Consider the following 18,727-nt stretch of genomic DNA (forward strand, 5'->3'; position numbering starts at 1 on the left):
CAAATTAATTTAGCTACAGGCTTTTTATGAATGCGTGGACTCGATTAAGCCAGAGAAGGTCAGAGGACACATGGGGAGGCCATGCTTCATAATGTATTTTCCAAAGCCTGGCTTTAGTCTACAAAAATATGCCCAATGGAATATTTTTACTCTATTTTAATAATATGTATAATCTGTATTATTCTTTATACAGTGCTATTTTTGCTACCCTGACATTTCTGTATGTCGTGATCTTATTACTGAAAGCGATTCGAAAGAAGAAAGCTTGCTGTAGACTCTTTAAACAAATGAGAGTGCTCTCTCTCTCTCTCTCACACACACCCACACAATTTGGACCTCAGCAAAAAGAAAAAAAATGCAATTGTGACATTTGTCGTTTCCGACTAATGCAAAGATACAATCAAGATGACAGAAGTGACAAATGGTACTAATCTCTGTATGAAAGGAGAGCAAAACAAAATGTAATGAGGGTCGATTTTAGGTTGGCACACGTAATGGACGTCACGCGTCCCGGAGAGCTCAGATAACAGACCCCCCCCATCCTTCTCGAAACGCAATTCCCTCTGATTTAATTTACAATCGGACAATTTCTCTGTATGGTAAATTTGGTAGAAGCAAAATAAGACAGCATAAATTAGCGCCGCTGTTGGGGACGCAGAAGCCCCCGGAGGCTGTAATGACATCCGACTTCTATCAGCAGTCAATGCATTTAACGCTTAACAGCGTTCGACGACAGCCACGGTTGATTAAATAGTTTGCCGCCGCAGCGAGAGTTCCAGACTGATTGAGTATTTGTTTTCTGCCGCTAACAAAAGAGTTTGTTGTGTTTTCAAGATCTGCAGGTACCTTGGACACTCCTGTGGAGGCACTCCATCAGTAAAGCGGAACTATAACAAGAACCTCATTGAGCTGCAATGTGAACTAAAGGCACGCAGAGCCTATTTACTCCCGACTACCCGATAATGCAGCTTTTACAACTTCCAAATTTCTATCGCAGGCAGGAAAAAACAAAAACAACGCAAATTAGCGCAGGTAGCAGACATCAGTGGTAAGTGGAAAAACACAAACATTTCAAACAGCAGGCTGTCACAGAAGTGGATATGGGTGCAAGCGCTTAAAATAAGCCCAGCACAAATGTACAGTCACACACGCCAGCCCTCATCAGCATCATAAACTGACACTGCCACCCGTCAACAGGGCTTTAAAGAAACCACACGAATGCTCAAATACTTATTTAGCATTTCCACCAGCCGACCAAGACATCCCCATTTACATCCTACATCCCCTATTAGCCGGCGTCATCAATCTGCTCCGCAGCAGCCTTCAGCTGCGATCATCGTGGAAATGGGACGAAGAAATATCTTCAAGGGCACCACCAGTCTATTTATTTCATTATTTATGAGATAACTCATTTACGCGTATTCATATCTGTATTTGAGGAGAAATGACCTCGTATACGATACGCCAAACCCTGGTAAAGGGGAAGCACAATCAATCTCAGGATAACGGAAATCAGCTGGAGGTGCTAAAACTGCGTGTTGTAAAAGAAAAACCATTAGAGCACCTGATGGGAATCTGATCATGGATATTCACAGCTCATATGGGGGTCAGCAAAGGTCACAGTGCTCCGGCGAAGATAAGCCGGTGGCGAAACAGGTGTGCTGAGGGGCCTGTTAGGATAAGGGGATGATTGTACTGGTCAGGAATGCTGATACTGAAGTGATTGTGACTGTGAGGGATTTTGCTGAGGGAGTGTTTTTTGCTTAGACACCTATAAATGCAGACTAATGTAAGCACACTACTGTAAATGGATAATGAGGTAATTCTTTGCTGAGTAAATATATAGAGGAGTACATTCTTCCTTGTACAACTCATGCTAGAATTTAAAAAAATGAATGTAATCAGCAATAAATTGATCCATTATTTGTTTTAGTGCACTTAAGAGGTTCTGGGCTAAAGCTCCTGTTGGTAATAGACTGTATATAAAAGACACACATAGCCAATGCTTTAAAGCATTAGATGCTAGCTCCGAAACCCTGAAAAGCCCCTACAGTTCTCACATGAAAACAAAGTGGTATTAAGTATGTGATGGCAGGATTTAATTATGCCATTCATCTAATTTTTCTGCTTATCTCATTCAGGGTCGCAGGTGCGCTGGAGGCTATCCAAGCTATTGTGGAGGGAAAGGCAGAATACAACCTACAGTTCATCTCTTCGTCTCTTTCAGGCTAACGTGTAGTGACAGACAACCAATCACAATCACATTCACATGTACAGCCAGTTAACCTAACATGCACGTGTTTGGAAAGGCCCCAGCCCAGGACCTTCTTGCTGCGACAGTGCTAACCACCGCTCTACCGTTCCACACTCAGATATTAGGAAATTAAATTATGTAAGTGCTCCATTTTTCCTTTTGACATTAAGTCTCTCAGTAAGTAGATAAAGTCAGGTCAAGGCCTCAGATTAGCTGTTCAAAAAACCCCACTTTTTATACAGTCTGTGATTATGACTATTAGCTTCTGCTTCTTTGTGTAAAATCTGCTTTTTATTTTAGCGTTTCAGCCACGCACATTTCAATAGAGTTAGAATAAACCAAGTAAAACACTCAACCAGGATGCTTCATGCTTCTATTTCCATGTAGTAGCCACACTAAAATCAGCAGAAGGATTATACCTTATATCTGGTATCTGGAAACTTTACACCACTGGGAATCCATTAGGAAGACCAGTTTATGTTGGGTTCATGTTGCTTGGTAAGAACCAGACTGAACAGGCAATTGGGAAAAGGAATAGGAATATTCTGTACCACCTCCAAACTACGTGCATGCATACTAGACCCTGAACAATATAGGATTTTTCAGACGATACAGATATTTGGTGATATCGGCCGATATTTTCATTATAATTTTTATTTCAGCCACACCGAATACAGATTTACCAAACAGTTGCTAGATGTAGTTATTTATTTACTGGGTTACGTTCTCCCCAACTACTTAGATTAGCGGTCCCCCGGGCTGTTTGGTACCGGGCCGCGAGAGTTTATGCTGGGGTGTGAAATTTATGGTTTTCACGTTTTTTATCGGTTTTTATGTCTTTATTTTTTAATTGTTTTTATCGTTGATTCGGTTTCGTGGGTCTTTTCCCATGTGTTATTCATAAATCGTCTTTTTTCTGGTACCAGTACTGGTTTTATTTTGTTATATTTATCCGCGACACCTTAAAGGCCGGTCCATGAAAATATTGTCGGACATAAACCGGTAAGTGGCGCAAAAAATGTTGGGGATCGCTGACTTAGATCATCAAGGTGTTGTGTTTGTCGCACTCCAAATACAAGTTGCCAACAGCAAAGTTGCAGTGCTGGCCTTTACAAATGCCTGAATAGCTAATGTTTGATCATATTTAATAACATCAATCTGCCGATAAATCAGCTGGGCTCTAATGCCTACATAGATTTGTAAGTAAAACACTACAGGAGTGTTAGCACTGATAGCAAAAGAGGTTCAAAGCTCATCAATAAATAACTACAACTAATTTAAAAGACTGCACGACTGTGAGATTCTGTCAGATTTCCCCTGTAAACTATTCTCTTTATACACAGCGTAAAAGAAGGTGATGTACTGACTTTATTTCCAAGGTAAAGATTACCCCCCAAAATACAACCTCTCTATATTTTGTTAGTGGCTTTTTGGTGTTACTTCTTATAGATGGTTCTGGCACACTCATCTCACAGACTAATGTTATTCATTTCGGAGGACAGCTTGTTTTGAAAATGAGATTGTAGCTATTTGTCTGCCGTAAGTTGAATCTGTGAATATCTTTCCAAGTAAGTAGCCGATGGGGTGAAATTCACGCTTTAAGCATAAAGGATGTTGTGCTGCCACTCTGCTTAGACGCTAAACCCGCGTACAAAAATGAAAATGGAAAAATGACAAATTTTATGTCATGTGCAATAGCCTTCTGAATATTTTGTCAACAAACACTGCCAAAAACTGAAAAACGCCAACTGCGTCTCGAAGTCAGAGGCCATAAGATCTCTTTAGTTTACTATTTCTTTTAGAATAGTGATGATAAAACTCATCGTGCCACCTCCCTGAATGCTGCGGGTTATACGACAGAGAAATATGACTTGAGGATATAACCATCACGGCATGAGGTTAATTTAAAGTCACTGGGAACCTCGTCTGGAATGTAATTCCATTCTTCCATTTGATCCCGTTGAGTCCACCGTCAAATTATTTTTCAGAATGTCCTGTCTACATACTGCATGTTAAATATGCCTGCACACACACACACACACATACGAAAGAGAAGAAAGTGTCCTTGAGCAAACTTAAATATCTTTTTCATGCGATGAGCACAGGAGAAAAAAAGAGAAAAGCCAGCAGCAGCAGACAGCAGCCACAGTCTGCAGGCACTATCGCCTTGGAGACAACACAAGGACATTTTGTTTTGCTTTCGCCAGCTTCCCCATTCGATTCAAAGTGACAACGAGAAAGCGAGAGGGGGAGGAAAACGATGCGAGCAGGTCTTTGGTATGCCCCGAGGAACTACTCTGTGACCTTACGGGACGAAATGAAGGGCTTGTCACGTTTTAGTTTGAGTCTCTTAATGAACTGGAGTAACTCTTTTATTACCCAGATATTTTATACAGCGATCTTTGTATGAAAAGATTCCACATTATAATGATGCGGAATACCGCAAAGATTCCTTGGGAATAAGGTCATAAGTATGTTCCAATGCCAGCAACCTCTCGATTCGTGAAACAAAGCAGGCACTTCAGCGTCCTCTTCGACTTCAATAAAATGACATCAAACCTCAAAGTGATTCCTCTTCTGTATATTTAAGCTTTGATGCGTTCTCAAAGGCATTGCAAAGTTGATTAAAAAGAATAAGAGCTATGAGCTGCTCCTGCTTTCTAAGCTTGAGGGCTCCTGAACGTCCCGAATGTTCGTGCACCACCAGCCACCTTTTCATTCATAGCATAGTAGCGAACTTCTGTGGGCACTCTGACTTCTACTCTCACTGAAACGCAAGCTGCACTCATCATTTACACCTCGCTTCTGTTGCCCCCCACCCCACGCCGAACGTGTGAAGCCTGTTTCCACCATACAGAGCTTTGTGCTTCATTTCAAAGCATTCATTTCTAACTAATTAGCCTCTCTTTCTGTATCCCAGGGCTCGTGGCTCCCACAATTAGATAAGCCCGCTCTACTTTGCTCCAGGAAAAAAACCTGCTATGCTATTATGAAATGGATCCGGTTCATATGACGTGCCTTTCCGCACCGTGAGCCGACTTGCGTCTCAGAGAAACTTCTGCAGACTCGAGATCAAAAGAGCTGGAAAGGGCTTTTGGGGGTAAAAATGAAACAAGCATCAGCCAGTATAGTGACACTTCCAGCCTCGCGCTGAACCCAATTACCTCCTAATTTTAGCATTTGAACCCTTATGCGTTACATCTTCAGCCGGGCTGTAGTAAATTTTGGACAGTCTATGTGTGATGTCACCCATTAACTTTCTTCAAGTTTGTTTAAAATGAAATGAGATTTCTGTGAGCTGGGACGCATATTTTTAGACTGAATCGTACGTGAAGCCAGAATCCACGATCAAGGTTGTTAGCAGGCCATAATGATACTTCTGTCATTTGGATGTTTGATCTGAGAACGCTGCTTTCATGTTGTAAATTCGTCTGCGTCTTACTTTTTTATGACATCAACACTGTTTTGTAGAAATAGGAGGTATAAAGTAAAAGTGAGAAGATCTTTTTAAGCAAATTAGTGTGGCTGTGATGTCCACCCAAGTTGGACATTGTTGGGTACCATTTTGAAGGCAAAGCTTTTGGATTCTTCAAGGAAATGAGATAGTGTACACAACATTTTTAATCAGTTCCAATTAATCTGTTGAACTGCTGTTAAAAAACAAAACAAAAAAAATGTTAACATTGCCGTGTGATATACTTGCAAAGTCTGATTATTTGTTTCTCCTGTTTGAAGCAATGCATACGACTGCAGTCTTGTTTGGGCAGCATGCATCAAGACAAACCAGAACATGGTAGCTCTTAACAGTTCATTAGCTTAACAGAGTAGCTAATAGTAGCTAATTGTAATTTGTGAAAAAAAGCGAGTTTTCTTGTCGTTGGTTGGTTTTTTTGCACAAAGTAATGAGAACTGAAATCTACTGAGAATAACAAATGTGAGCTTGAGCATAATTTGGGTGAAAACCCATTTGGTGATTAACTATAATTAAAGTCTGACTAACTGTGACCACAGACTTGTGGGTGGTCTGACAGAGGACCATGAATACCTCACTGTGGCATAAGTGCATTCATATTTGAGCAAGATAGGTTAAAAATTTGCTATGTAGCTCGCTTAAACTGCAGAGCTTGCTAATTAGCCCCTTGATTACTTACAGAAGATTTAATATGATATGATTTTTTTTGTCTAGGAAGTTTTAAAAGGTGCTTAAATTTAATTTGCCTTCAAGAGAGTCACACCTGTTGCTTCCCCCCGTTAGCAACGCTTACGCTAAGCTAGTAAGCTTCATGCTACAGCCATCGTACAGAGCAGGGTGTCAATATTTTCATCAAACTCTAGACAAAAAAAAAACAAAACTTCTAATTTCAGACAAGTCCAAAAAGTTGGAATCAGCTTTCTGCAGCTTCTCTGTAGAAATGGATATTGAACTAAATTTATAGTCATAGAAGTCAACATACATCAATGCTGCATGTCATGCTAGCAGGCTCAAAAGAAATAAACTTTATGACTCTTTAGCTTCACTTTAAGTACATTTAATTGATGTTTCTAAATGTAAGACAAAATATTTAATGTAAAATGAAGAGATTACATCCCAATGTGGCTCTAACCTGATATGGCAAAGAGAACTGGCTTGTTTACTCATTCAGACAACAGCTAAGCGATCATAAATCAGAATCATAATGTAAAATTTTATCTTGGGACATTTTTTTTTCATCTATGCAGAGAAAAATAAAAGCAGTAGCATCTCTTTCATAACACAACATCAGTAGCCATTACTTTCACGGCTTTATTCACTCAGCTCTTCATTTGATCATTCCCCTAATGTTTATGTCATACAATCCCACTGAAATGCTACACGTCCTCATGAGTTGAGGGGAATGGGTTGAAAATAAAATGATGATAATTATGATGAAAGTCGTCCTGCCATTAAATGGAACCTTTTGAGACAAGCCCACAAATCCATCAGGGAGTGTAACTGGGGCTGTGGGTGCGGGGCTGCTGCTGCTGCTGTGGGTGTTGGTGGGGAGGAGGTGCAGTAAATTATGCAGCCAGACATCCGGTAATGCTTCGATATCATCTGACATGATGAGAACCATAATGGATGGGAGCCATGCATTGTTTGGCAATTAATTTCTCATTCCCGAGCTCTCTTCCCAGGACTTGAGAGGGCATCGATGGAGGTCACACAGTGCTGGGAGAAGCGCATGCACCGGGCTGATATGTATGCACACATGGACACGGGCCCGGAGAGACACTCACTGTGTTTGAGGTAAATGACAGAAGAGATATGAGCTAAGTCTGCCTGCAAATGCGCTATCCTGAAGTACTGAAGGATGAATTAGCCACACAGCTGTGCAGTAAACAAGCAGTGTTTTTGCCTAATGTGAACGTAGCTTATATGCATTTGCAAAACAGGATCTTCTGAATTTAATCTCTACATTTATATTTTCACATCTCGAAAAGGCGCTCAATTCGCCCTACCAGTGAAGCGTGGTAATAAGAAGTATGCAAATCTGTTCCACATCTACATGTCTACAGTATGAAAGACAGTGCTGTGGTAGGGTTGCATTCAAACTCACAGTGCACAGAAACCCAATATTTAGCATCAAGCTACAAGGAAGAATGCTGGAATTAGTTTTTAACCTTAGAGCCAAACCATGAGTCTCTAGTGGCTAGTGACACAGCCAAACATCGTCAAACGTATCAGGGAAGGCAGAAAGAGGAAAAAGTAAGGTGCAAGGACACGCACGGAGGGAATTGCAAAATCACTAAAGGAAAAACACGCTCCTCCAAGGTCCCACCGTTTGCCAAAGAAAAAGAAAAAGAGCAAAGCTTCTCAAAATACCGTCAACCAACAGCAGGAAGGGCCAAATGGATACAGCCAATCTGACACTGGTGATAAAGAGAGTTAAAGATGCTTTAGAAGCCTCCAATCAGATTTACTCGGTTGATTGGCCAAAATAAATCACTTTGAGCTTGTGGGCCACCGAGCTTACCAAGCCTGTTAAATTTACTGTGGCAATTTTGGGGGGCTCTAGAGAAACCACTTTCCACACATACTCACATAAAATCACACATGAGGAGTTATAAAAGACAAGAGATGTGGTGGAAAAGATCCCTGAACTAAAACACCCAAATGCATACACTACAAACAATGTGAGAAATCACAAATATTTGTCTTGCAAAGAACTTTGACTGTGACTTTATGTTTTTTTTTCCATTTCTGCAAACGTCAGGAGAGATGGATTGGTTGTTGGCCTTAATTGAGGGATTGCCTGCCACCTCTCTCACTACACAGGTGATCTGTGTATGATTTCTGGATCAAGGCAGAGCCGCCAAGGCCAGTGATGGATGGCCAGTCAGGAGGAGGGACGCATATGATATATAATAGGGTATCACAGAGAGGGTATGAGCACATGGCACATTGTGAACTACCTGAAACATGGGCATACCTGCTCAAAGGTCTCCCCTAATTCAGTCTCAGAAAAATGGCCACAGCAATTATATTTGCTAATATATCACAATTTGTTTTTAGCCCTGCTGTGAAACATCCAAAAACGGCTCTTAAACAACGACAACGAGCTCGCTCTCTCAGTGCAAAAGAATCTAAAGCTGCATTACTAACAGAAGGCCATTGTGTTGCGGCATTAAAGGCTTTGCTAGAAGAATTTGTGCATAAGTTTGTGTATGTGCAACATCAGGGTTGGGTGCATGGATTTGCATACACGTGTTAGAAAAATCATTTTCGACTATAATCCTAAACCTTGCACTTTCCCTCGAAGAAAATTGCCCTCTGCGAGAGGTGCACCAGGCATGTGATAAGTGCCTCGCCTGCAAATAAGCATGTAGCCTACATTCCTAAGCCCCAACATCAAAAAGGGCTTCATACAGCAAGCAAAAGGCTGCATTTTTATGGAACGGTAGCATTTGGTTTGAATTGCACAGCATTATATTCCTCAAAGCATTGTAAGGATAAAAAAAAAAAACTGTGATGATATATGACAAATGCAGGGTATCTCTGAATCTATATAATAGCTTGTCAAAAAAAAAAGTAGAAAAAAGTGATGACAGTTATTCTAAGCCAAGCACATAAGCAGTGGAACAGAAAGGACAACAGTTTGTTGCCTTTAAAAGCACACTGAGTCACATTATCTGCAGCGACTTTGCCAGCCTGCATTTACTGCTTAGACAGTCTTAATCAATTTAGCATGTGTCAGGCTCTTCCAAATAGAGCCAAGATGGCCCGAACGTCCAAAACATTGGCTGTTTCGGCATGAAGGTCGGGGTGTCACGTCTGCTGACTCTCTCCAGGCCAGCAGGGCTGGCATCGTGCCTGGGCCAGATGGCAACATGTGGCAGAATTACAAGATTGTCAGACAATGAATGTATCCATGACACCAACTGTGCCACATCAAATGCACCAATCATGAGTCGACGAAAACAGTCACTCGCGCAGCGACACACGCAGACATGAGAGGGTGTTTGACTAAAACGGCAAGATGAATCAAAGACCACAGAGGCACTGCTGATTTCTGTAAAGTGTCATAATCAGGCATAATTAAAGCCATTCACAACAAACACACCATTATACTGTTTAATCGATGATGTGAGGCTAAACATAGAAATCTCCCAGAGTCTTGGTGTTACGTCGGCATAAAAAGGCCGTGGAAGCAGCTTGGAATATTAACTTATGGATGGTATGTTACTGCTACAGACAGCAGCAGCAGGTGAGAGAGGCTGAGGCAAATTTTCTCATGTAGCTGCCCTTGCCTTTCCTGTCCTGTGGAGTTAATGCAGCGAGCGCCTCGTGCTCACTGTGGCAGACAGCACAGAGGTTAGTCTGGTAAAGTCAAGGCCTGGAGAAAGTCCTTTCCACAGCTAAGTTTGTCAGGAAAAAAGCTTTATAGTTTTGTACCTGATACTGTCATTGTGGAGATAACTTCATTGGAAGCGAGCTACGCAAAAATATTCATCGCTAAGATCAAGACACATACTGCAAAAGGAAATCACGTGCTTCCATGTTCAAGCTTACATAAGAACATATAAAAAGAAAAAAAGGTTAAAAAATATTATTGTGAACAACTGTATATACATCTTGGCAGCATAAGGGAAGATACCAACAGACAATTTAGAGAGGGATATTTAGCTAGCTAGCTTCTCAATTAGCTAGCTAGCTAGTTTGCTAGCAGGGGCGCTTTTTTTTAAAGCTTTTGAGGTTATATACATGTCTCATTGTTTGGTTTTAAACTGTTGTAATGACTTAAGAATTTAATATTACAATCAGAGGCAGTGTTGTTTGTTGTTTTTTCCCGGCACGGTAGTAAATCATGAACTAGAGGGATCTTATATATTCTGAAAGCTGTTAGAACATTTATTACATCCATGTAATGTTTATAGAATAATTATGAACTATTAATTACGACTAGGAGATTCCAAAACGTAATCATAACAACAGTTTACAAGAACATTTCAATGTGTTTTTTAAATTAAATTAATATGCATAATAATCTCATATATTCCTCTTCACAGACAGGTGATCAAACTAAACATAAAAATACAAATAGCATAACATGCCAGATTTAAATTTCACTCCCACTTAACGTTGCTGCGAGAGTAAGAAAACAGTCTGCTTTGATAATGGATATTTTCTGATTTCCCGCGGAGCACTGTTTGCAGTGCGTTGCCTCTCTTTTACCCACAATTTGCAAAGTTACAGACGGTAAATGAAGCAACTTTATTACATTTACTGAGATCTGCTCAGAAATTTGTAGCTTGAGACTCAATAAATATGTGAAAATGACTCAGCTCTGTAACCTGTTCTACAGTAATTCAATGACGCAGGGAATTGCGGTCAAGTTAGGGTTGATCTGTTCATTCAAGAATGTATCTGCTTTGTCACTACAGCACTATTGTAAAGCCAACAAATGCACAACTCATTACACCGAATTCCATCAGCTTTTGTGTGTCTTCTGATGCTCTGAATCTACTTTATTGTTCTTTTATTTAGTTAATGGCAGTCTTCTCTTTGAAACAGTGATCCTTAGTGGCTTAATGAATAGTTAGAACAGAACTACACAGTGTCATTTCTGTTGTCTCTACTGCGTTGGATGAAAACCCTCAAAGTAAAAGTCAGTTTTTGACTTGACTGTTGCATGCATTGCTAAAAATCAGAAGCGAGGTTAAATATATTTAACCTCAGTATACACTCCAGTATATAATGAGAACACAGTAGCATCTAAATACAAATGATAATTAGTTATCGTGTTTGTTTATCTAAAGGAGGTATTTTCTAAGTGAATAATATGCTAACATGTCGTTTAGCATGTTACCTTTGCTGATTAGCGTAAAGTCCAGCTGAGATGGGTCGTACTAGTTGAAACTGTTAGTTAAAATATGTTTGATTTGGTATTTTCTAAGCAAGGTACAAACCTAAAAACTGGTATATTTCCAAATTAACCATTTCTGGATCTGTTTTAGGATTATTTATTAGCACTTTGTTGGATGAGAACCAATGACAGTAAACATAAAGCAGTTGAGAGAAGGAGTAATTGTTTTCAGTTGTTATCTGTGGCATTCCTTCAGTAAGAAAATTGTCCATGTGATGGGACATATTTGGTTTCATTGGAACATCAATTTTTTCAAGGATTTCTTTTTTTTTTTTCTCTTTTGGCTGCCTGGTCTTCAACTAACAGCGTTGACACTAATTTCATGCAGCTCCTCAACTTGCTGGGCGGCAATCTTTGTAGTCCTGAAACAATCCCGTGAAGTCTGTCCTCAGTGAAGGAGATGATTGAGCTGAATCGCAAAGTGATGGAGGAGGTGAAAAACACTACAAAAGGTGAATTTGAAGCGCTGGCTGATGGATAGTTGAGAGTCAGCTACTGTCAGATCAACATGCTCTAGAGAGGTTGCTTTGGCCTTTGTAATATTTTCCATTACCACCAAGTTCATGCTTGCATGCATGCTTGTGCTACTAACTATTCATGTAGTGTTATCCTCAAGCTTTATTTTCATTTATGCTTTAAAAATATTAACACAGCAAATTTATTTCAGCTGTCCTCACATAATCAGCATTAAATCCGATCATGAAAAGTGATAACAGAGCTTTTATGTCTGCCTACTAAAAGCTACACTTTCTACTCCAAGTTAATGAAATTAATTATCAGACGAGCACACTTGTGCATGGATCATCTGTCTTTAAAAACATCCTGTCTGGATCAAAATACTGGTCGGCTTGTTGAGGAGGCTGCAAGAGGACAATTAAGTGAAGCTCACAGCCAGTGTGCACATCCAACCTAATTTGTAGATTTTTTAAATTGGACACATTTTTTAAGGTTGTAATGTGGTTTTGGCAATTCTAGTCATCATCCCCCTGCCCCAACCTACTCCCCCCGTAATATGTGCGGTACCCTGGGCATACGGCAATGGAGCCCCAGCTGTGGGTCTGGCCATGTATCTGCTGCTCTGTTGCCCATATACCATGCTCCACTGCTGTGGCAGGTCAGGCATGCTCGTGGAAGTGGAAGCACAAGTGGAAATGAGCTTGTGTTAGTGCGATCAGAGAATGACACCTTTCTGCAAGCGCTAACAGGCACTGTGATCATGACACTGGATCAAATTTCAGAAGCTCATGTTAGCAGGAAAAGGAAGAGACTACATCGGCTTTTGACTCTCTGGTGTTTTGTGGTTCATCGAATCATTTGTTCTGGGCTCGCTGAATGACAACAATGACTCAGAATGAACTACAACTAACACTTAGCATTTCTTTTTAGCTTAAAAACAACTCACATTGTTGCATCAAAAGGATTCAAATCCTCATTTTCCATACTTTCTCAGCTCGTTCATTGTTGTGCTTTTCTCTGACAGATGTCTCCAGGTTCCCTCTTTGCGCATCCTCACCGGACTAGCAAATTAATGGAAGAAACAATGCAATACAGCTGCGAGTACAGACTAATTTGTGTGCAGTGAAGTGGTACGCCGATGCTGATTCAAACAATGTGGTTGTGACTATCCTGCCATCTTAAAATTAGGCTACTCGTGAGAGACAACCGTGTGGAAGCTAACAGCCAGTGCTTTATTCAGATTAAGTCTGTATCCTTCTAAATGTTTCCTTACTCTGGAGCCCATTCAATCACTCTTTCATTCCTCGATCAGTCTGTTTATCTGACATTTATATTTGCTCTGCAACTCCATCCATTCACTTAATGCAACATTTTACTATCTATATTTATGCAGCAGACTCTTTGGAGGGCAGCCTGTTCTGCAACAGCAGCCAATAACACAATCAAAGACTTCTCACTGGAAGTCTGCTGCTGAGACTTTGCACTTGCAAGTTTCTACATGACAGAAATGTGTGACCACTGCGTATAAACGCCGAACCATCTCATATAAAAAGCACATAACAGCGCTCTAAGGTCCTTAACTACGACATATTACATTTTGGACAGTCATGCATCGTCAAACGTGAACGCTGTAAGTACAGCCGCTGAAAGAATGAATGCATTACAGGGTGTGCTGGAGCGCGATTTGATGTGTAAAAAAAAAAAAAAAAAGATTTTGAGAAAAGTAGCAGCCAGCTAAAGAAAATAAATTAAACTGGCAAGCGGCAGGTAGAATAAAGCTCCAGAGGAGAAAGCAGGAGTAAGGATTTCACAGTCAAATAACTTGTGACATTTTTGACTGGAGCTGTTGATGAGATAGCGCAAAGAATTACCTTGGTGTGTCAAAACAGGTTCTTTTTCTCCGTTTTATGCTTCCCAACAAGCACCAATTTATAAAAAGAACAATGGAGTGGAGAAATTAGACTTTTCAAAAGAGTTCTGGGAAGTTTAATGTGAGCAGTCACTTGTTCCTTTTTCAAAGTCAACAGCCAGACTGAATAAAAGCCCTAAGCCTGTGGCTAAAGAAGGTGCGGAAAAACTCTCGAGTTTAACAGAAAATGTGCGACGCGCCGAAGAATTTAAGACAATAGAATTATTATTTCCGTGCCTAAAAAATCTTTTTTCCTATTGTTACATGTGATGGAAGAAAACATCATATGAATGCTAAAAATGGTGCTTCGATTTATGCTAGGCACAGTTTTTAATAGTCATCTGTCTGCAGTACATTGCCATGTGTTAAACTGTGCTTCGCTTCCAATTTGGGACGAATCAAAATACACTGAGCACCATACCCCACAGCCAATTGCCACTAGCCCACACACTCTTTAAGTATAAATGCATATGTTTATCAGTGTTTGACCAAAACCCGACAAAAACAAGACGTGCCGTGCCAAGCTGTTCTTCACGCAACACATAAAAAATGTGTCAGCCGGAACAAACACGCTAATAAAAAGTTTAAAAATAGCTGGTGTGAGATCAAAAGAGTCATTAGTAAAGTAAAATCACTCATCGCCTAGGGTAGGGGTGTCAAACATAAGGCCCGGGGGACAGAATCAACCCAACTTCGACTCCAATCTGGACGGCTTTTTAGGTAAATGTGAAGGAGTTCAAAGATCTTGACATTTTAACTGTATTTTCATCAATTTTAAGCTTGAATTGTCATTCATGCTACACCAAAGCAATTAAGTAACAGATAAACAATTAAAGGGTTGGAAATTCCGATTATCTGAAAGAAATTTACATTTCTTACAGTAAGTTCAAAGTAGAGTGCATCTGGCCCTTGATGTAAATTCAGTTTGACATCCCGGTAGGAATGTCAGATCGTATAGCAATGAGCTCACTATGAACCCAGACAGGTCATTGTTGCATTCAGCTTCCTCATATAGTCGCTCATCCAATATTATGTACTACATGACCGCAAGTGATACACAGTCGGCCTGTATGTGGTTATTATAGAAGGAAAGGGAGGCAAAGTGTAGTAACCAAATAAGATGATTATTAAAATTCAGCTGTGAACTGTGATTCTGTGACAGCTCAGGGTCTGAAAAAAGACTTCCTTTATTTTTCTGTGAGATTAATTAATTAGATTTTTTTTCATGTTTCTGCTGTTTAGTACGCTCTCAAAATCATATCTTTCAGTGATCTGAATAAATGAATGAGAGACATGTGCAGTACTTGTCTTGTACGTGCCTTTCCATTAATGTGACTGCATTCAGTGGTGAATGCAATACAAAAACGTTAGTAGGTTCAACCTGAAGCCGCCATGACTTTTATGGAAGAGTGACTCATTCAGATGGAATCAGACACATGAAAAGGAGGGCACGTCTGAAAGTCGTTGACATCAGAATGCTTTTACGGCTTATTTTTAATACAGCATTTTTTGTTATCAGCTGGAAATTTGGAATGGGATAGTGGCTACAAAATGAAAGGGTAGTGGATAAAAAAATGATACACTGGGAATCACTGGTCAAATTTTGGTCAAACATCGATAAACACACTGGGAATGACACCTAGCCAGAAGGCTGGGATTTTTAGAGTCCTGCTACGTGCCTACCATCTGAAATTGCATCATTGTTTCATTGCAGAAAAAAAAGTAACAATTCAAATTTAATGAGATCCTCATTTCAAATTCTATGCGTGCAAATCAAATCCACTGCTCATGTGATGTTCCTACACATTCAGATTCTCTTACACCTTCAAGTCTTTCAGTGCCATTTCATGTATATGAAAAATAAGGAAGCTGGACTTACCTAGTCTGTTGTCCAATGCTCCAAAATCAAGAGAGTACTTGACAACGTGGTAATTGTTCCAAACATACAGCAGATTGTCCCTGGGGTTATAATCCACAGCAGCAATGTACTGATAGGAGTTGGGGAAAGGGATGTCCAGGAAGCCGTCTTTACTGAGTTCTGTGTTGTAGATGTAATCGATCTTGTTTCCCGTCGCTTCATTGTCATCATCCTCATACACCGACTTCACCACATAAAGGATTCCGCAAATCATGAAGGCGTTGGATGCAGAACGCTTGTCATACGCCGTGTCCCAGGTCCCCTCAACGCGCAGTGTGTAGGGATTGAGTTGGCTGATCACAATCCGCCCGTTGTTCTGCTCGGTCGCGTAAATCACCCACAGGCCGTTTTCGTCGACAGCCAAATCAATGTCTGATTTCCCTCCCCAGCGGTACGGAGACGTGTCGTGGTAGTTGGCGTTGGCTATGATGGCCTCGCCGCTCTTGATGCGAGTTCGCAGGTCAAACTTGACAATGTTGCGTGTGCGCTCCTTGTTGAAGAAGAGCGCTCCGTCGTAGACCACAAAGCCCGTTCCGTCAACGCGATGCGGAAGCTTGTAGGTCGTTGTCGGCCTTCCAGCGACAAAGTCTTCTTTGGATGAGTATTCGGTCAAGGTGTCTGTGCGGTAGGGTGTCCAAGGCATGTAGTAGATCTTATCCGAAGCTTGAAGAGGGTCTTTGCACCAAGCTCCGGACTGGTGGTCCGATTCAAAGAGATGCTCGCTCTGGTACACCCTCCGCAGTAGCCCTGGGCACAGGAATACTGAGGAGCCAAAAATGGGGAAAGACAATTACAGAGTTACATTGGCAGGTATTAAACAGACGAATCAGAGACAAAATTGAACAAGTTTAAATCTGTGTTAAGATGGGCAGTTTTAGAAGAAAAGCAGATAAAAAAAGATTTGCGTGACGAACACTGATAGTTAGAATTGTTTGGATTTTATCACTAAAATTAAACAGAACACAATCAATAACAAAAAAAACCAACCCACAATGAGCCATTTCATTATTTCCAACAGTGTCTCCAGTGCAGTGAGCACTGATTTGCTTTCAATTACTTACTGTAGTCTTCAGCTGTTACATATGATACTTCGACTACAGTTACCGGACCCCAGAGGCGAGTAGTTACAATCTGTCTGAATAAACTGGCTTTGAGTTTGGAGGGAGAAAAGAGTAAATGAAGTCAGGGTTATCTCTGCTGACTTAATGCAGAGCAGAAACGAGTCAGAAGTCACTGATGGAACTTACCCGAACACCACTAACTCGCCCACAGAAACACACACAAATTACCATTTTGGTTCCCTTTAGTTTCAGTTACACTTTGCACAACGGCTTCTTTTCACATCCAATTAGATACTGTGCCAGGGAAGAAAATAGGTTTCAGTCTTCTCTTTGGTTAAAGCACCCCAGCGGCACTTCTTAGTAAACAGCATTAAACAACCCCCCAACCAACCTAAAAAATTTTGATAAATAGCTGCACTTCAATTATTGGCCAAGGTAGAGATTTAGGAGAAAGAAAACAAATTAAAGTGACATCATCTGTGTAATGATAGCCTGTCCATTATTTCACCTACATGACATTTTTCAGCCCCGTGACATGATTTACAGCCCCACACACAATAAACTAATTATATGTAAACCGGTTTGTAGTCAGATCTGATAAAGCCAATACAGCTGGAGAGGGTCAATGGTGGAAAGCTAATTTTAGTTCATTATGGATTATCGTGGACTGAGGCAATTATAATTTTCTTTTCTTTCTAAGTAGATTGCATCTGCATACAGAATTACAACAACAACACAGCGTAAGAGTTTAATACTGCAATTAAAATTGTACAAACAATAACACATGTAACAACGAAAGCTAAAACAGCAGACGAAGGACAAACACAGGCAGAAAAGAAGGCACAATTAAGAGCTTCCCCCACTTTCAACAGGTTTGCTCCAGAAGAATATCAGAAATAAAAACGATGTGTGCGAGAAGGCTCTCTCCGCTGTAACAAGCCAGCAGCCTGACAGTGCGCTGACAGCTTCTAGCCGTGGATCCATTGAGAGGTAAAAGCTGCGGGCTCCGTCGAGGAAGAGACAGGGAAGAAAAAACAAAAAAACCACAGAGGCTTCTTTCCCTTGTAATCTCCTAAGATTAAACATGTTGTCTACCTGCAGGTGAAAATGTGGCGAGATGCGTCCTGTTGACATACAGCCTCGGCACACATCTCAGCGGTGCTCAGCTAAACGCTAAGAGGGCCGTTTCTATGGTTGAGAAACACAAGATGCGCTGGGGTACAAGGTCAGAGTCGGCAAGCTTTGTTCTGACAGCACACTGGGCTCTATGGAGGTTGTAAAATATGCTTTTTTGTCGTTTTTAAGGATGCAAGAGATGGAGGAGTGAATGGAAGACATTAGAGGAGCGATACAAAAAGGCTCACATGGCTTTCATGGGGAACTTCACAACCGTTACCACAGCAGCGCCCGTCACATCGGTAAAACGTTTGTAACTCCCCTTTCACCTTCGCTGCTCGTTCTCGTTGCTTCTGGTTTCGCGATACGTCATTAACTAACGACTACAACGAGACCGAAAAAAATGCATTGCCTCGGCCATTTCAGCAGAGCTCTCGACTCGTTTAATGATTTCAATCCCATCTTTAACTCGAACCCGGCTTTATATTTATGGCGTCGTGCTAAAAGATAATGCGGCGCAGGTATCGAAGCCAAACTCATTCCCTTTCTGCGGTTTGGCTTCGATCCATCTTTATTGTTAACATCTGACAACGAACAAATTCTCCAGGTCGTGTTAAAAGGTAAGACTAC

General features: G+C 40.8%; 1 protein-coding gene across 9 annotated transcripts in view; it reads right to left on the reverse strand.

Annotated features, from left to right (window-relative positions):
• The window catches only part of LOC102783746 (adhesion G protein-coupled receptor L3), a 257,526-nt gene that overhangs the window by 89,518 nt on the left and 149,281 nt on the right, over window positions 1–18,727 (reverse strand). For all 9 annotated transcript variants that reach the window (XM_087837411.1, XM_087837393.1, XM_087837405.1 and 6 more), the window contains exon 6: window positions 15,882–16,682. In XM_087837411.1, coding sequence (XP_087693537.1) covers window positions 15,882–16,682 — 801 coding nt within the window. The remainder of the gene's footprint in view (window positions 1–15,881; window positions 16,683–18,727) is intronic.

The sequence above is a fragment of the Neolamprologus brichardi genome, chromosome 3 (genome assembly GCF_056152115.1).
Source record: "Neolamprologus brichardi isolate AB-2024 chromosome 3, ASM5615211v1, whole genome shotgun sequence".
NCBI classification, from domain to species: domain Eukaryota; kingdom Metazoa; phylum Chordata; class Actinopteri; order Cichliformes; family Cichlidae; genus Neolamprologus; species Neolamprologus brichardi.